At 34.5% G+C, this 20,414-nt stretch overlaps 1 protein-coding gene and 1 long non-coding RNA gene across 3 annotated transcripts; one reads left to right on the top strand and one right to left on the bottom strand.

The window, feature by feature from the left end:
- Positions 1-550: 550 nt before the first annotated feature.
- LOC126829970 (uncharacterized) lies at positions 551-4,466 on the bottom strand. Its single transcript, XR_007683624.2, has 4 exons — positions 4,428-4,466; positions 2,137-2,236; positions 1,042-1,162; positions 551-733 (listed from the first exon to the last, which is right to left on the bottom strand). It is a non-coding gene; the product is annotated as an uncharacterized LOC126829970 (long non-coding RNA).
- Positions 4,467-6,003: 1,537 nt separating this feature from the next.
- Positions 6,004-17,579, top strand: LOC126829869 (patatin-like phospholipase domain-containing protein 4). Of its 2 annotated transcripts, none has more exons than XM_050560036.2 (5): positions 6,004-6,215; positions 7,201-7,549; positions 8,464-8,694; positions 9,706-9,771; positions 10,632-17,579. In XM_050560036.2, exons 1-5 carry the CDS (start codon positions 6,211-6,213, stop codon positions 10,971-10,973), a joined length of 993 nt encoding a protein of 330 aa, XP_050415993.1. In that variant the 5' UTR covers positions 6,004-6,210; the 3' UTR covers positions 10,974-17,579. The 2 variants fall into 2 exon arrangements, with proteins under 2 accessions (XP_050415993.1, XP_050416000.1); XM_050560043.2 differs by having other exon boundaries at positions 6,004-6,219.
- Positions 17,580-20,414: the final 2,835 nt, after the last annotated feature.

The following is a 20,414-nucleotide window of genomic DNA, read 5'->3' as shown; positions in this document are numbered from 1 at the left end:
AACAATCAATATACCAGTAGTTTGGTGGACAATAAATAAACTATCAGACTTAGGTTACCTTGAGTAAATGTAATGACGATTCACTTTCTGTAACTTATTATTCAACGGTTTGGGTTATTGCATTGGGTCTAAAATAGATCCATTTGGTACGCCAAAATGTAATACATGTTTTTTTTCCATTCACCTGATTTGATATATATGTTTGTTGTTTATTGTTTGAAATGTCTATGTATATTGTGTGTCTGTCCGTAGGTTTGTCTTGTTTATTGGTTTGTGTGTGGTCCTCCTGCACTTACTATTATATATATTATACAATAACTATCTGGGTCTTTGTTTATTCACCTTTTCATGAATACTTCTAAAACATGATTAGATTATTAAATGTGTACTATAAAATTCCAATAGAAAAATATTAAAGTATTCTGTACATTTTGATATCGCTTTCTGTTGGAAACTTTTCAAGTTCGGACGTACGGGTCGATGTATGGGGCCATATGGTACGTCAAAATGTATTACACATTTTTACAAAAACAATACTAATCTGGGTATTTGTTTTATTGATATTCTGTGGGGTTATATTAATTCATAGTTTTTATACATTTTAAATGGTGGTGGACAGTAGAGATCTGTACAGTTACCTCCAGTTAAAACATCAAAAAACTGATAACAACAATTATCATACTTCTTCTGTACACAGTCTTTAGCTACCATTACACCAGCAGCATGACCAACTCTGTCAAAATAAAGCAACAAGATGTAATCGTCAAAGATAACCGTACAACAAAACACATACGATGCCACGATCAAAGCACACAGATATTATCAAAAACCTCTTTAAGATGGAATGGGACAGTGTAATCTCTAGCTTACTTGGAACGAATTCCAAATTGAAGTGCGAAGATACAAAGAGATAGATATATCACTACTATTAGATTGTTACATCACCACCCATTCCAATGTCTACCAAAATAAAAGGCATGTTGTTCAGTTGAACTGTAAATTTTACGTTACAATGTTTTAGCCATAAATTATAGCCCATACCCACAGCACCACATTCCATTTTCACTACAACTACATTCGAGGCAAACATCAGTTCGGAAACGTTCGCCAACTCCCAATTCTTTATCTTTGTATGTGCAGAAATATTGTACTGAACCATTCACTACAAGTTAAAAAAACATACTACAGGGAAAAATAAAGCACATTATATAGGTCTTATTTTTACTATGTAGCCCTTAAATATTGTTAAAGGAATATTGTGCCGATATAGTAGTCCCTAAACATTAAGAGGGGGGTTGGATGGCTGAATGGTTAGCGTGCGCGCTCTGTATCATAAAGTCTGTCATTGAGTCGACTGGCGTGGTTTCGAATCCCAGGTTGTACGTGGCAAGGAGTATGGTCGCCTGTCCAACCTCATGGGTTTTCTCCGGGGCCTCCGGTTTCCTCCCACTGCTAAAGACCCCTACGCGCAAGCGAATTATGTAAATAAAATTAAACCGTATGTTAGTCCCGAAATGACCTAGTTTGTGTCGAGTGGACGTTAAACCCCATTTCTCTCTCTCTCTCTCTCCTAAACATTAAGACAATATGGAAATGGAGTGAAATGGGTTTTTTTTTATTGTTCTGCGCCGTCTGGGCTAATGAGGACGGTCACACTGAAATGAAATGGGGTTTGACGTTCCCGCTTTTCTGCTGTGAGGAAAAAGTTCCCGGAGAGCGGAGCTACGGACTGCTCTTATTCAGAGTATTACCCAATCAAATCATTTTGGCCCCACCCCACCCCGAAACTCTCGCCCAAAATTAAAGAATAATTACAAGCTTATGTCAATTTCAATGTTCATTAGTTTTATTGAATTTGCAACGGCATATTAAATTTACGCTCCTAAACTAACTTTAAAGTACATGGTATCGGAACATTACTTATGAATGTGTTGTTTTAGAGTATAATAAAAATCCCCGTTTTCATTAGCCCAGTTAAGATTATTATTGTTAAGCTTTTATGTATAATATGGCATGTTGTCCCCTTTATTCCTTCAAATTGAAGGTACCGAATATCTGAATTAACAACACTTAAATATATCCACGCTTCATTTTCTTTAAAATAATTAATTTAAAATGATAAAAATGAATGTTTACCAATTTTAGATTGAACAGGACTCATGATACATGCTGAGTATGTTGTGTGAATCAAACCAGCAGCCAAGAAGAAAAGTGCAGCAGCTCGCGCCTCCATTATCTGTAAAATTACATAACGAACTATTTGCCATTAAAAAAATATAATTATTTACCGATCCTAGATTGTAGTAATTGAGCAAAGCAGTAGCATTCAATGGTTTGAATACAGGCGAACGCCAATAAAATAAATGTCACGGCCTGCATTGACATCACCTTCCTTGATTATTCGAACGCTAAAAAGAAAACAGTTGAAGAGTTACGATAGCTCAGAAGAACCAGGCGCTTGGAAGACTCGACTGCCCAAGCCGTTGTCAATCATTTCCATGTCAATTTTCGGACCATCTACAGGCTTCAGCAACGCTTTCGGGCCACCAACACCACGGACGATCGTCCCCGAACTGGTAGACCAAGTGTTATCTCAAGGCGACAAGACCGCCTTGTTGTGCGACAGCACGTACATAATCCCTTCACACTGGCACCTGAGACAGCACGTTAGACAGTGGGAACACACGGAAGAACCATCAGTACCGATACATTGCGCCGACGTCTCACCAGAGAGAACATCCATTGCCGTAGACCTTGTCGTGGACCGATCCTCATCCCTCGCCATCGACGTGAACTTCTACAGTTTGCCCAACAACATCGGAACTGGCAAAACAGATAATGGAGAACTGTTCTGTTCACAGCGTTATTCTGACCAATATGTCATGGAACGAGACTCATGGGGAGGTCCAAGCATAACGATTTGGGGTGGAATCGGCCTGAACCAGAGAGTGGGTCCTGTGGTGTTCCAAAATCTTGGTTCAGGGAAAGAAGGTGGCATCACAGCAGTGCGCTACATCGATCAAGCTCTCAGATCCCACGTCATACCACATTTCGCACGTAATCGAAACGTTTTCCAGCATGACAACGCCCGTGCCCACACCGCCAGAGTTACTCGGGACTTTCTACAGCAGAACGGTGTCAACGTTATTCACTGGCCAGCCATTAGATTAAAACCCGATTGAACATTTTTGGGATGAAATTCCGAGGAGACTTAACAAGGTCGTACCGAGACCAAACACTGCCGATGGATTGTGCCAGGCTTATCTGAGCGTGTGGTTCAAGGTGCCAATGGCGTCATCAATCGTCTGGTCCACTCAATGTACAGACGCTGCGAGGCTGTTGTTGACACTCGAGGTGGACACACCAGATACTGATATTTAGACTGTGTACAGACTCTAAACCTTCTCGTAATGTCTTGGAATTGTGATGAATTAATTATTACCGTGTCTACATACTGTTCACAAAAAATTGCTTTGATCCATTTAGTAAGACGTTTTCTAGAATGGTTTGATTAAAGTGCCTCTCTGATTTTGAAATCGTACTGACGTTTAGTGGGTTTTTATTGTTTTTTTTTTTTTTTTGTTTTTTTTTTTGCTGTTTAGTATATTTATATACTTTACCGGGCTCGATTTACTTATAATCTGACGAGATTTGTCATGATTACGTCAGGCTCTCACCCATGGACCGTAAACAGCAAACGAAACAACATGTTCCTGAATCAACGATCGTGAGTTTTACATCTTTTATCCGATTTTCCTGCGTGGTTTCCCATTGTCAGTGGTGCAAGACGTAGGGCCTGACATGGACAGCTATCCCGTGTATACATTGAAGTGCACCACGTAAAAGATCCCTAGTCAGTTGGAATTCGATATAAGAGTAGGCCATAGTGCCGCTGCCTGGGCAAAATGTCCCTCATAGCACAATGTATGGCGTTTACTCGTCTTCATAAGCCGAGTCGGAGCAGAACAAGAGGACGTTAAGTCCCATTTCATTTCATTTCATTTACATCATCTAGCCTTGATAAGATGTACAAAGTTACGCCAAGATAAAACCTTATTTGAAGATGGTGGAATTGCCGTCGCCAAAAGATATATTTATTTACTCATACGCGTGAAAACTCGACCAATCCAATAAAATACTTTGTGTTGAACTAAATTAAAAAAGGTACAACTCCTTTGACTATTTGGAAGTAATTTAATTGAATCCGTATGGCAGGAATTCATGTTCAGCTCTGAAAGTGGGTCTCATTAGGGCGAGTGTAACGAGAACTTACGTTGAGCGCTAATCTAGTAAATATTGTGCAATATTTCAGCCCCAATCTCACCGATATTCGTCAATGTTATTCGGATTTTGTTTACATGGCGGGTCTTGATTAAATAATTCACTGCAATAATATAGGTGGAATTGGTTGCACCGTATTTACATACCTTTCCTGTCAAAATCCCGATAGCATGTGTTGCTTACACATAACAACTGATCACACAAAAAAATATTTAGTATGACTAAAATCCAGATAAGATAAGAACTTTTAATCTAGTTTCATCTAATATACCACTTTCTCTTTAATATTCTTCGATCACTGCATTGACCAAGAAAGTTCATCGTGATTTTCCGACGTGGTTTCCCCTTGTCAGTGGTGCAGGATGGAGGGATTGCAAGGACAACTGTCTAGTCATTCGGATGAGACGAAAAACCGAGGTCCCGTGTATACATTGGCGTGCACGTAAAAGATCCCGTGGCAGATGGAATTCGATATAAGAGTAGGCCATAGTGCCGCTGCCCGGGCAAAATTTCCCTCATAGCACACTGCATGACGCTGACAAGTCGTTCGGATGGACGTAAAAGATCCCTTGACAGTTGGAATTCGATATAAGAGTAGGTCGTAGTGCCGATTTCCCTCATAGCACACTGTATGGCGTATGCCCGTCTTCATTAGCCCAGTTCGGAGCAGAACAGTAGGGCGTTAAACCCCATTTCATTTCATTTTTCATTTCAGTTCTGTATGGCGTATGCCCGTTTTCATTATCCCAGTCGGACGTTAAACCCCATTTCATTTCATTTCATTTCTTTGATATTCTCTGCTTGCGTGCACTAGAATACGCGTTCTTTCTAGAAAATCATCCCCATGATATGAAAAAAAAAATAATTCCTTGGTTTTGGCGAAAACGCGGTTTTCCTCCACTAAAACTAAGTGTGCCTGTATGCCAGCTTGACCTACAGCAGGTGCATGGTAGACAGATACTCATGTGCAACATGATTTCTTTTTTTTTCTTTTTTTTTTTAGTGATTTTCTTTTCTTTTTACTTTTTTGAGGTTAGGTCTACTACTTAATTACTATCATTATCAGAAATTTATATTTCACACACAATTTTGCTAAAGAAAAGGAATAAGAACGGATAATAACAACGTCTTTCTAGGCGAATCTTTATAATTGTGAGCCTGCAACTTAAGCTTGTCACGTGATCAGTCACATCGTGAGTCCCTTTTGCATAACTTTTGCCCATATTCTCGTATTAATTCAAGTCAAATAGTGCAACTAAAGGGTTTGGGTTTTTTTTTTTTTTTTAAATTATCGATAGGCGGGGTGACAGGGTGGAGCCTACTGAAACTATGTACCTCATCACGCCAGGCCAGCTCTGAATATGCCGAGGTCGGGTTCTGAATTTTTAGCTTGGGGGGGGGGGGGGGGCAAGAAGGGTACGTGTGCCCCCCCCCCCCCAATAAATTTGAAAATATGGAACGCTGCATATGCCATTTATTCTAACTCTTTGGGCTTGAACCTCCCTACCTAACTTGGGACTGGGCAGGACCCTTTCCATGTGTCTGCGCCCGTATGCGGTTGCTTTGATTTAGAAAAGGCTTTATTGACCTAATTAACGTGGCTTTGGGGCAATGTGGACGTCAAAATCGCGATGATCTAGTAGAAAATCGCTGGATCCGACATCATTTTTTAGATATTCAGTTTGGCAATCAAGAGGAGGTAACTCTCATCAATAACTTGGAGGTCAAGGAGTGCCAGAAAAATATATTGACTGTTTATTAAAAATAGTGAACGTAATCATTAATCTCAGTGAGATAATCGTCATTATCTGTATTTTACTTTGTGATAAGCATAATCGTGCGGTAGTTATGGTGATGTTTGAGGTAAAGATACCGCTTTAATCATAACTGACGTAGGGCCTACTGCTACACAATACACATGACATGTAAATGACGTAAGTAAGTAAAATTATGAAGTTGTTTTTCTCTCATCAAGTTTCAGTTTCAGATGAGATTAGCTTAGTAACTTAGTTTATTTGCCAATTTTGCGTGCTTAAAATTGTCCAAATTTCTGTCATTAATTAATGGTATATTATTACTAGTAATGAATAAAGTCATTCCAAGTACACAGTCACATAGTTACTTTATTAAAGCCATAATATAATTATAATTTAAAGATGTCTGATAGAGGCTAGCCTCTCACCGTTATACTGTCTGTCCTTACACACATGTAATATGAAAATAACGCTTTACAACACCTCAGTTCTAAGGCTATTTTTCCCTATGATTCTTCTTTGTTCGTCAAAAGGAATCATTTATAAACACATCTTACACAAATTTGTAATAATTCAACACTAATTTCCAGTAGAATTTGCAATTCCAAAACAAGTTGTTTGTGTTTTTTAATTACAAAATTCTACTTGAAAATACATCACTAATTATTGTAAGTTATTATAAATTTGTGTCAGGTGTATCGAGAAAGAAGAATCCCTCTGAAAAATAGATGGTAAGGATTCCAAAATAGCCTTAGAACCAACGTGATGTAAAGCGTTATTTTAATATTGTAAATATTATAAGAACAGACGGTAACAGTAAGAGGCTAGCCTCTATCAGACACCGTTAATAAAGTAACTATGTGAATGTGTACTTTGAATGACTTTATTCATTACTGGTAATAATTATAATATACAATTAATTAACATTTTGCCAGTCCATATTATCGGATAACATTGTACAATATTTTATTTAGATTTGTATCTGAATGGGGATTGCGGAACAGGCATAGCCTATATTAATTACCCTAACATATTGATATTAGATAAATGGATTTACATTTTATAATTAAACAATGTACCAGTACAAGTAAAAAACATGAATAACTCTAATGCACTATTGTACTATTGATCATGTACATGTACACGATCTGATTTATCATTTCAGAATGAAAAAGACAAAAAGTAAAAAAGAAGGTAAAGTGACACCAGATGCAACAAACAAAGAAAAAGATTTAGTAAAGAAATTACCTGAAAGTGAAAGTAGATTTTCAAATGACTCAAGAGCTGTATCAGAGTCTGGTAGTTTATTTGATTTAAGAAGTACGATATCTGAAGACATGCAGCTACACCTATCATTATGTGGCTGTGGATTTCTGGGAATTTATCATCTTGGCGTGGCTACTTGCTTAGTCAAACATGGCCAGGGTTTTTTGTCAGGTGTTGAAAAATATGCTGGAGCCTCGGCAGGATCACTGATATCAGCTATGTTGCTTATAGATCAAGATAAAATAGATGTAAGTAAATCAAGAATAAAAAACATAATATCTTGGGAGACTATAGCAATATAACCAAACCTGTTACTATCCAAAGAATAACAGAAGTTGTAAATTTGGTACAGTAATTATAAACTCGGGCCCAAATGCAGAAACTTTGAAAATAAAGTGTCATCAACATTTTATTTTTTTACTGGTATAGACCAACAACAGCCTGATCACCTTTTTTTACAAATGACCTTGTATATTAATCTCAAAATTATTAAAGACATTACTCCAATGGTAGTTAGAATTTGATAAGTATGGGGTGAAGTCCACTAAAGAGGCATGAGCACTTTGAAGATCTTTACTGGGCAATAGAAAATAATTTTCAAACATAAAGTTATTCAGGCAGTGTTAATATATGTATACATTACAAACTTTCAGTCAGATCTGTGTCGAAGCATAGAGTTTCAAGATTCATTTATTGTTCAGTTGATTCATAAAATCCTTTGCTCTATTTCGTACATGTATAGGGCAGTTTACTGGAAAAAGACTAGTAATTACTCCCCCTGATTTCATGACAAATGAATGTAGTTCATCTGTTTATAGCAATTCTCTTTCTCTCCCACTATTCCCCCTGTTTCATGGCAATTTCTTATGACTTTGTTCCAGAATCGAAGAAAAGTGTTTGAATTTATGGGATCATTTTGGAGAATATTTGCGATTTTATTTTTGCGGTGGAAGAATCAGGCGTTAAACAGACATGGTTTAGGGAAATCATGTATATAGATTCCTTTGGCCATGTTTAGACCATGTCAAACACCTTCAATATTTTTAGGAGATGATTGTGATATAATGGAGCTGTTGGGAAAAAAACAGTTGTAACAATAAGCATCCTTCTGTCTATGCTTTGGAGTTCATATCTCTCTAAAACTTTTTTTTTTTTTTTACAGGACTGCACAACATTTACCTTTAATCTGGCGAAAAAAATCCGCTCCAAACCTTTTGGAGCCCTCACTCCACGTTTCAACCTCTTAAAACCAGTTCGGGAATTTCTAGAAGAAGCTTTACCAGTTAATGCCCATGAGAAAGCGACAGGAAGATTATTTTTATCATTAACTAATACACGTAGTAAGAAGAATGAAGTGATGTGTGAATTTGATACAAGAGAAGAGTTGATACAGGTATATTGTATATTGTGTAATATATTGTTGAAAAGGTTGTATCCAAGTTTTGGCAAATTGTTTACTAGCGCCAAACATAGAATAGTGGTTAAGAATCAAAAGGTTAAATTTTTTGATAGCTGCATTTCTGAAATTTTCTAAATATTGCTATAAAAAATGTGCCGGTAGCCATTTAAACAATGGAAATATCAGGCTAAACATCTGTGGCTGAAGAAATCAGGAGAAAAACATGTATCTTGGAAATAGATTCACTGTTAATTGCTTATATTCTATAGATATCATAAGGTAGAGGCTCAACAGTATGTTCAACAGCTATAGTAACTATAACACAATATTAACTACTTTCAGTTTGCTTGTAATGCCTTGAAAGGGTGCCCCACACAGTCAAAATTTTCTCTATTAAAACTTGTACACGCCACAGCGAATGTGCACGCTTCAGTGACTAGTCTCGAACTAATTTCTGGCTAGTCACACAGTGCAAGAATACTTGGGGTATAGTCAGTGATGCTATAAATATCCATAGCATGTGAAATTTTCCACACATCTGTCGACTATTAAAGTCGTAAAATTTCTATTGTTAACAATTCTGAATAACAATAATATTTTTGATTCGTTGTTACAGCAGCTTTGGAAAATTATGTTCGTTTTGTTTTTCAATTTGATATTTTATGAACTTTGCCGTTAGGACTCAAGATCAGTATCCTTTAGTTTAGTAAAATTAATATTTCTGAACTCCTTCGTTAGGCAAGACTAGCATACTAGTAGTATCTTCCTTTTGTTTTTACAAGGTTCTCAAAATAATCGGTGAGTTGCCTTACGTGCGCGTTTCTAAATTAGATTTATTGATCTAGCTTTCTGTAACGTTTCATATAAAATATTCTTGGTTATACCAGTCTGTCGATCAGCCAGAGAATGGTCTGTAGATTGGTTAAGAGGAACTATTTTCATATCAAGGGCAGATAATCTATTTTGCACTAAAAAATGCCTAGTTTTATTGTTTTGTTATTTTAGGCATTAATAGCTAGTAGTTATATACCATTTTATGCTGGAACTAAACCACCTACAATAAGAGGTCATGTAAGTATACATACAGTTCAAATATTCCATTTCTAAAGTTTTATATTATTAAATATCTGAGGTCTTTTTTTCCATATACTTAAATATGTTCAATTAAGAATTCAGCATTTGGGGACAGCCTAGAGTTTATAGTTATAATCTGACTGACTTGATAAACAGTGTTTTAACCATTTCCAATACTGATAATTATGCTAAGAATTATGTCCCTTAACCAATGTGATCAAAGTAGAGGCTACTGCATTATCTAACTGACTCGAAATTTATACACAATGTTCATTTTCATGAATTTCCGATAATTTATGTCATAGTTTATTTCTAATGGATCAAATATTTGTGTAACATTTCAATGAATTGTTATATTATATTGCCTACCTCAGTCCTTGTTCATCCACAATTTCTTGTAAACACTTCATGACTTGGTTTGAATGTGTAAAAGAAACCCCTATTGAATTTCAAATTTTCTGATTGTATGTTTTGCAAAGTAATTTTAGTAGTACATTTTGATATTTTAATTAAGCCTGTAAACAAGGATATAGAATAAAAGGTTCTCAATGAAAATTTAGATATTTTGTACATTTAAACCTATGTAATGCAAATTGGGGAATTCCCCAGTTATATTAAAATTTCAAAAATCTACTTCTTAACAGAATTTTAAAAAACTTGGTGAGGGTTTTCATTGGGATATAATAAAAAAGAACCTAATTGATTTTCAAAATGTTTGCATCTTCAATTTCAAAAAGTTACCTTTCTCCTTGCATTTCTACTTTTAAAGCTAGAGACACATTCATTGTGAAATTTTTATAGAAACTTGTTTGGATGACAAGCCCCCTTTTGTATTCCTTTTTTTTTTTGTTTTCCAGAAATTCATGGATGGAGGCATGACCAACAATCTTCCAGACTTCCCTTATGGGAGAACAATTTCCGTTTCTCCATTTTGCGGAAGTCAAGATATATGCCCACAGGATAAGAAAGGAAAATCATGGTTCATCAGCCAGGGCAACCAAGACTACCAAGTCAACTGGAGCAATATATTACGAGGATCACATGCTTTTTTCCCCCCTTCAAGGAGAATTTTGCAGGAATATTTCGATAAAGGTGAACGAGATGCAGGCAGGTTTTTAAGGAAAGAAGGCTGGTATGAGACTAAGGTCCCTAAACCTGTTAAAAAAGAATACATGACATTGTATGAATCTGCTGTTTAATAATGATAATATACAGTACTCAGATAACTAACAATATGATCTAGTTCATAAAAATTATGTACTATAAACATGGATCAAATAATTTTTTTGCTTCCTTTCTTAATCATACTATTTTCTCCTGCTAACAAAATTTGAGTTAACTTTGTCTTAATATTATTTTGCAATGTGCAATGGTTAAAGGAGATGGTCTACTTACTTTTATATTCTAACAATAGATAATTGATTACTGTTGACATTTATAACATGTATGATCATACAATGGATCAGGAAATGACCATGTTGGATGAAATTAAAAAATATAATTCACCAAATCGATGCAGAATTGTTCAAAGAACAAGCATGCCAATTTTCATGTTGATTGGACTTGAATTGACAAAGCCTTAGGCTTTTCCGAAGAGTGTCACCCCAAGAACAACAAAAGCAAGAAGAACAAGATGAGTAGTGGTTAGCAACCAATTCTTTGTCCCAAAAAACTTTCTAGTTAAACTTGTACTGGTTAGGAGTTTATCCGAGTATTTGCCATCAATATAATAATAATAATAATAATGTACATTTATATAGCGCTTAATCCATCCATGAGCATGCTCTAAGCGCTGTAAGTTAATAGCTTCTGTGGATAATACATCGTGAACATATGCGTCTTAAGTCTAGATCGAAATTGAGCAACTGTTTCTGAACACTTTATTTTGTCAGGTAAGTCATTCCATAGTCGTGGACCATATACACTGAAGGCTTTATCACCAAAAGATTTTAATTTAGTTGAAGGTACAACAAGTGATAGATTATTCTGTGAACGGAGTGGTCGGTTTGGTACATAAGGCTGCATAAGATCTGTGATATAGGATGGAGCTGAAATATCTATCTATTGTTATTAGAGTAGAAAAACAGATGGATCATCTCCTTTAATGTAGGTTAATCCTAGTAGAATAGAAAATCTGTATTTGTATATAAATTAGAAAAATTATGTATATCATATTTTTAACTTATCATCATGTTTAGTAACAAGAGAAGATTCCGAGTTATCTGCTCCTGTTTAAAATCTCAGTTCAGTAGGCTACCTTTTTCAATTACAGATTTTAAGGTATTATCAGTGCAGTCAGTGGAGATAGGTAGGATGTAAAGCCTATTTCATTTCATTTTCTGTCTGCTGTCCTTCAGTTTGGTCATACAAAATAATCGGTCTAATAGGACTGGTGAAAAATGCACCTGCATTTAAAACATGATTGATGTTTAAGATTTACAAATTTAAAAGTTAACATTTAGTAGTAAAAGTTAAGTCAAGACATTGATTGTAAAATGATGAGGGTGGTGTATTGATTTTAGAATTAAAGAAATTACAGATGACATATAAATGTAAATAATGAATTTTGACTTTCTTTGTGATGTTCAGCTCTGTAAATTTATAATTATTCCAGTTAATATCATTGAAATCAGATGGTTTTTATGACAGTGTTCAGTATGATCTGTAAATCTTATTTACAGGTATTTCAGAAATATTGATTTGACATTAATCATTTGGAACATTCATTACACTTTATAGATTTCCTTGGCAGTGTTCTCTAAAATTATAGTTATTCCATTTAACGCCTTGTGATAGAATGTCTTTTTGACAGTATGTTCTGTGATCAAATGGTTTTTGACAGTATGATCTGTGATCAGATGGCTTATTAACAGTGTTCAACTGTTCAGGATGATTTGTCAGTATACATTAAAAAGAAAAAGTAGGCTGCCCCACACAGCTACAAATGAGCTCTAAGTTGAATATAATTCAATAAGTGGCAAGCTCTCAAGGCACACATTTATTAGTGTTAGCTAGTATTCACCTGTATTCTCTATACAGGTATGCAATAATATTTCGGTTGTCAGTTGTTGTGAGAACCTTAGAAATTATGCCTATTTTTTTTTTTAAATTTACTATTGATTGGTTTAGCAGAATTTATCTATACAAATAGCACACTTTTATAAGATTATTAAAATATTTTAGATAGTGTGACCAATTTCAAACAAAGAGCAAGTAACAGATGTAGCTCTGGAAAATAGCCGTGTGGAGGAGTCAGTAAGGCATTATTATCAATATATTTAAGGTTTTATTTCTATCGTGGTTGATCCTTAAGCTACTAGAGGTTATGTAAATGATTATGAGATGTAATATGATGCCTTTTTGGTTCTGTTCAAGTTTTTACGCTTCTGTCAAGAATTTCATGTTTTACAGCCTATCTGTCAAACTGATCTGTAGCAACTGTTTGCATGGTCGCTACGGTCACTTAGAGGGGTCTGTGTTATTAATATTTTATTTGCTGAAGATAAAATTCTGAAACTATTTTTTGAGTTATTGGGACTATATAGCACAGTTGATGCTTACAGTTAGCCCCTGGAGCCATTCACCTGATTTGATATATACATTTGTTGTTCATGGTTTGAAATGTCTGTGTATATTGAGTGTCCTCCACAAGTGTATCTTGTTTAATTGTTAATGTTTGTTGTGGTCTTCCTGCACTTACTATAAAAAAATAAAGAAGACATATATCTCAATTTCTATTCACTCAAGCATAAAATAAGTAAAAAGTGACAAATTGATAACTAATTGAAGATCTTATTTTTGTGGAAATGATAAAAAGATTGAAAAGTTTTTTATTTTAGCATTTACTTTTAGGTGTGTATATAAAGGTTGTCCGTGTAAATGATATAATATTTTAATATTGTCTCATTAAGAATCGCACAGAACAGTGTAAAAAAATAAGCTTGGAGTGAACCCAAAATGAAGTGTTAATGTGTATAACTTTTTACTTGAATATTTGTTGTTTTTTTAAATATCTTGGAAGATGCACTTATCTAAGACTAAAGTGAGGATAGATATATGCCCTGAATGGCCGCCATATTAAAAAAATTAGTAACCTATTCTGTTATGTGGTTCAAATCCGTTTTACATATTTCATGCACAAAAAGACTTAATGGAAGCAGGATAAATACTTCTCAATATTCTCTAGGTATACATATTGTCTTTGATTAAAACCATCAATGTGTAAATTATAATGTTGGTCAGTTAGTTTCTCAAGAGAAGTTAATTGTAAACAGGTGGTGTCACTTTCATACATAAAGTGATAAAAGTAATCATTAATCATAATCATAGTTTTTTGTGGTAATCATAATATACTTTCAATCAGTAATGAACACATGGTAGCTTGCATGGTTGGTTAGCATGACACCACTAGAACATAGAATGTTTATTCTATACCCTGGCTCAGAATCTGCTTTAATAGAGGTGTTCAATTTATTTTTTTATGAACAAGTTAAGAAATTCAGGGATTATTTTTCTTTACTTACAATAGATATAGATTTATAGATCTATCAGTTTTATATTTATATCTACTGTACTAATTATTTTAATTGAGTATAATAGTTGTAGTTAATGGATATTTTACTATAAAATAAAAAAGCTATTGCTGCAATTTCATTATTCAAATTTGTTATATATATTAATGTCCATGATTGATAATAAGAATAATTTTGTTATATTTTGTCGAAAATGATGTTCATGATTTTTCGGAATAGTTTTTAATGGGAATAGGTCGGATGTTATAAATGTTTGAATTAATATTGTTGTTCTAAATACCTAGATTATAAGTAGTTGTTGAAGTTGTTAATTATAGTCGTTGGTTAGATTTGTTTGTTTTAGTATATGAATATCTAAAATGAATTATGACATCAGATCATGTGTTTAGTAAAACCAACCCAAACATTAAGCATACTATGCCTTTTACACAACACTACTAGTAATACATAGTAAAATAGTGATAGATTGACCAATACAAGTATGCATATTATATTTTGTAAATATTGTGAATTATATAATCCTCAGTATCCCCAGTGGTCTTATTCCGGGTTAATCTATAGGGGGACACATTTTCAAGTTATCTGCCCTTGATGATTGTGCTGTTTTTATCGACCAATCCCATAAATCGTTATTTGCAAAGGAAGTTGGTAAAGAGAAGTAACTCTCATTGGGTAAAATAAGCAAAACGCAAAGGCTCCCCTTCAAGGGACAAGGTTACGAATTAGCTAGAAGGTAACCTAAATGAGAGAAGTCCAAATTATACTAAATGCGTATTTATTAATAATATATTACAATTATTATGTAATATTTTAATGAAGACTGGACAGGTGTTTATATATATATGTAGGTTCAAGAGTTTTATTGAGAATCAAAATGCCAAGTATCATTTCAACAATAATAAACATAACAGAATGCAACATTTTGGACACAGAACGAATAGTAATAATAATAATAACAAAAGTCAAACATATAGATGTTATCTACCCTTATAAGTTTGTAAACTGATTTTTGATTGGTTCGTAGACTTTAGCTACAATCAAGGCCAGGGCAGGTAATTTGAAATCGTGGAAACCCTATGGATTAACCCAGGGTATAGTGGAGACCACTGGGAATACTGAGGATGGAATTATATATACCTATAGGTTGTTTTGTAAATATTGTCAATTTTATTTAGAATATATAATAATGTTGTTGTAAATGTTTGTCAATTCTATTAAGAATAGATCATATCATATATTTTAACATGTTAGATTTTTTCAAATCCCATTTGTTTACTTGTGTATAAAGAGAAAGAATATATATTATGTTAAAAGATCATGTTATATGGCTAGGTTTAAGGACCATTTTATCATCTTACATGGCTAGGGTTAAAGGCCATGTTATTGTGTTACATACATAGGTTTAAAGGCCATGTTATTGTGTTACATACATAGGTTTAAAGGACATGTTATTATGTTACATGGCTTGATTTAATGGCCATGTTATCATGTTACATGGTTTGGTTCAATGGCCATGTTATCATGTTACATGGCTTGATTTAATGGCCATGTTATCATGTTACATGGTTTGATTTAATGGTCATGTTATCGTGTTACATTGTTTGGTTTAGTGGTCATGTTATCATTTTACATGGTTTGGTTTAATGGCAATGTTATCATGTTACATGAGTAGGTTTAAAGGCCCATGTGTGCTTCCCCCCCCCCCCCCCCCGAACAAAGACTTATCTCAGAATAATTACAAATACATATATGGATCTGATAGTTTCTGTCACTCCAGACTAATTATCCATTACCATGAGACTCTCCAGTTTATTTGGGATTCTGTGGATCTTTGTATTTATTAGAATGATATTGTGTGTTCACTATTGTATTGTACATTATTGTTGTGTATTGTTGTCACCTGTGTCCACAAGTCCGTCCGCTCGTCTGCTCAATAGATAATGTTTTGGAGAGATGCTCCACTGGCCAGAGTTTGTGACATTTATTTTTTATTTTTCAAGCTTGGCAAACAGAAATTTAGCCTAAGCCATCAATTCTATTCATAGTTACTGCTCCTGACCCTGAAAACATAAAAGACAGTCTTCAAAGAGTTGTTGTTGGGCGTATATTCATTGTCATAGAGTATTTATGTAAAAATTTAATTTCATATTTGCTAGCATTAATCTTTTAGCTACATGTAATACATTGGCTTATATGGTATTTCAAAGGAAAGATTTATACATCATCATATAATACATATATGTATAATTTTTCATATAAAAATTTGTATTTTGGTAAAACCTATCATATCATATATATATATAGAGAGATATTAAGCTTTGGTATTGTTGATAACTTGATATTAGAAGTATTGAAATCATTTATGAGACTTTAAAATAATAATGGATATATTGTTACAAAAAGTATTTTAATCTTGATTTCTTCAGCCCACTTTGTCTTTGCTTCCACTGCAACAAATATAAGTCTTGAAATCATAATATCATTAATTTTGTACTGTATGCAATAACTAGCTGTCCACTTAATATAGAGTTCATGCAGTGACTTATTAGAAATGTTGTCTCAATCTACCAGCGAATTAGTTTGGTTTATACTATATAGACATTTTATGCTGTTTATTTCAGATCAGCATTCATTCCAGTTGGAATAGAGATAAAATGGGCTGAATGATAATACTAAAAGTATATTTTCAAGAACTTATTTCTGTGCTTCCATTTCTAATTGCTCATTTTAATTTTATATTTTATTAATTTATATGTAAAGATTTATATTATGCCAAACAACCAAGCCTAGAAATAAGGCACCAGTTACAAACAGTGTCAAGCCGAAATCCAGGATTTCTCTGGTGCCATCAATTTTGTCAGGCACTGATTTGTCTAAATTATCAATGATTTTAATGTTTACAATTCAAGTCCCACACAAATGTCAAAATATTAGGCACTAGTTGATTAGTTATGGCATTTTATTAGACACCACTAAAATTATTATTTCCAGACCTGAAAAATAGGGGTTGCCTCATATTTTATCTGTCTTCTTTAGCCCAGGAGCAAATTAATAGGATGTTATACCCCATTTCATTTCATCTATATTTTGTATTCAAAATTTTTGGACGACAACAAAAATTAAGATAATTAGTAATGAATTTATGAATATGGAAGGGAGTTAAAACTGTTTTGTGAACAAAAAGCATATTTGAATTACAAAATCTGTCTATTTTGATATAATATACAATTTCATGTAGGTATATGTTGTTATTAAACCTGTTGTTGAAAATTAGCCTACTAGTATGTAATGATTTATAAAAGCAGAGTTGGGTGCCATGGTTCTACAGGGGTAACAATGAATAACAGACAAGAACCTATCTATAAGCCCTCCCCCCCCCCTCCACAAAAACCCAACCTAACCCAAAACATTACTTCTGTTTACAGTTACCCTACCGACCCAAAAACCCTAAGGCATGATTTTCTGCAGTAAAATTTTGGTTATTTACAAAAGGCTGAATTGGTATTTTCCGGAAAACTACTCCATAATTCAGCTAGAAATGCTATAATTTAAATTATAAACACTTCTATTCAATCAAACCTGGCGAAAAAACAGTTATCATAAACGCAGGATATTTTATGCTGTGGGTGACTGAAACTGTACGCAAAGGACAATATTCTTTCCTTAAAGTGGTGCTAACATTTATGGGGCTCAGAGTATTTTTTATTGAACAAATCTGAATCAGACCCTTGCAACATACCCACTGCATGACTGGATTAAAGATACTTTATGCATGATTTAGATAAAGAACTGTCCATTCTTACTATAATAGTTCAAGAAAAGATAATGCAAAATGAATATATTAAAAATTTCATTCAAATTACTTTATTCTGAACAAAGTTATCAATGTTTGTAGTGTTTACAAGATGTGTGCATTGATTGTTTATTATTGTAACCACTGTGCTGGTTATTCAAGGCTAAGCCTAGCTTTTCCATTTTTAAATTAAATCATTAAACAGCCGAACAGTTCAAATCTTAAAGTCGGAGTTGATTATGGTCTTGTCGTGTTAATAAACGTCTAATTAATGATTTATATAACAGTTAAGGCCTACATATAGACATGCAATAGGCAGATTTAGCTCTTGCATAATGCCTCTTTAAAGGGGATGGGGTTACTGGGCTGCAGCCAGGGTACCCAATATTCAAGTGGCCCCAAATTAGTTCTAAAACATTTTGTACCATAAATTAATGTCATATGTTACGGTAGGGTTTAACACAAAAACTTTTCAAATTGCATTTGTATGAGTGTGGCGGACAATGACCGGAATATGCCCCTTTTCACTGTTGATGCAACGACACCAGTGGCATTTTCAGCCATGCAAGTTAATCCGGCCCTGCTACGGTCTGATCAACTTTAATAAATCTGAATGAGTAGGTTAGCATAACTAGCAACGGATTGCGGACTGGGTATGTGACGAAAGCCTGTTTGGCCGTTGGCTTTGTGCACAAAAAATAATGTGTCATTGTATTGTTTAAGGCATTAATTCTGTGTTACAGGGTATGATCCTGTCAACATGTAACCTGATAAAATTATATACCAACAATATTTCTAGAAAACCAAGCACTTTCATTCCTACTAAAATGTCTAACACTTCCCATGCAAGGTTCGGAGATCTGAACAATTTTCACTTGGTTCCTGTCTCTGGGCACACCTTAAATCAAATTGTTCGATAAATCAGAGATTCCTAACATTATGTTTTCGTGTAATACCATTAAAGAATTGTCTGTTTTGCCATTGATCAAAAACATGATCTGGACAATATTGGATTTAATTAATTCGTTATAAGAATTGGTTGATACACATGCAATGGCGGCACTAGACGCCCCTCCCCCTCTTAAATAACAACAGGCTTATGTTATTCTGTTTCTATGAAACGTGTAAATTGTAGGTTTTTGTTGGTTGGGGTGAACCAGCTGATGAAATTGAACGTTATATTTGGGTCCATATGTGCTTCACAAACCAGATGTGCCGATCGAGTTGCGCTGACTGTATAGTGTTTTGTAACCAATCGAATACCCGCAAGTTATATATTAACCAATCACAGGCTTGTATCGCTAAACGCTTGGTGGGTGGCTGTTGTTTTATTTTAGATCATTGAACGCAAAACTTACATAACATCAATTTATTCTAAATGGGTTCTGTATCAATTAAATGAATATAGGCCCTATGTAAATTTGTCGTTCCATACATTATGAGACACGAACAAGATCAACCGAAACAAACTGTCTTGGTAAATGTGCGTAGCTTTCAGATTCAAACAAAGAAAGCTAACATCCGTCAACTGTTCTTCAGTTTTAAATTTAAACATGCATTATGCAAGAGCAAAATCTGCTTATTACAAGTCTTTCTTTAGGCCTGAAATGTTATCTAAATTATCAATTAGACATTAATTAACTTATCCAGACCATAATAAACTCTCGATGTCAAGGCTAGCCTTCGATGATGGCTGGATTAGATTCCTATATGCCGCTAACGACCATTGATAATTCAATCAGAAAAAGTGGATAATCGAGACTATGCTGTTTATATTAATGATTTTAGTAATGATGACCGAGACTATGCAAAAATTTCACCCGCTTCTTTCTCGGCTTTCCTTAAGCATCTTTTCACTTTAGACAAATAAGACGAATCCTTCGACTCAAACAGGTTAGTAAACCTCAGCTTTCTTTTTTTAAGTATGTAAGTTATAGGCTGGTGTATGGTCCGAGTAGTCTTTTTGTTCGGTCCGAGTGGTCTATGAGTTGGCCCAAGTGGTCTTGGCCCGAGTTGTCACGAATTCTATTTATTAGACAAATTAATTGCTACTTACAACTGAGCGGACTGCTTATGATACGCGGCACACTACTTAAACAGGATTGGTTTTCGAAAGGATGGGTCTTTGTAGGTATTTGTATTGGACTGGGCGGACTACATAGCGGAACCTATTTGAGTCTCATAGATGTCCCTGTTTTACCAGACTAGTCGGATCAGAACTCCCAGATCCGTGACCATTTCTCGGGGAACAAGGTTTGACGATGGTTTCTGATAGAAGGGACCCTAGTGAAAATATTTGTAGCTTGCTACCTCTG

This window comes from Patella vulgata, chromosome 1 (assembly GCF_932274485.2).
Source record: "Patella vulgata chromosome 1, xgPatVulg1.2, whole genome shotgun sequence".
In the NCBI taxonomy this organism is placed as follows: domain Eukaryota; kingdom Metazoa; phylum Mollusca; class Gastropoda; family Patellidae; genus Patella; species Patella vulgata.
The sequence above is the reverse complement of the archived record's forward strand: the minus strand, read 5'-3'. Positions and strand labels throughout refer to the sequence as shown.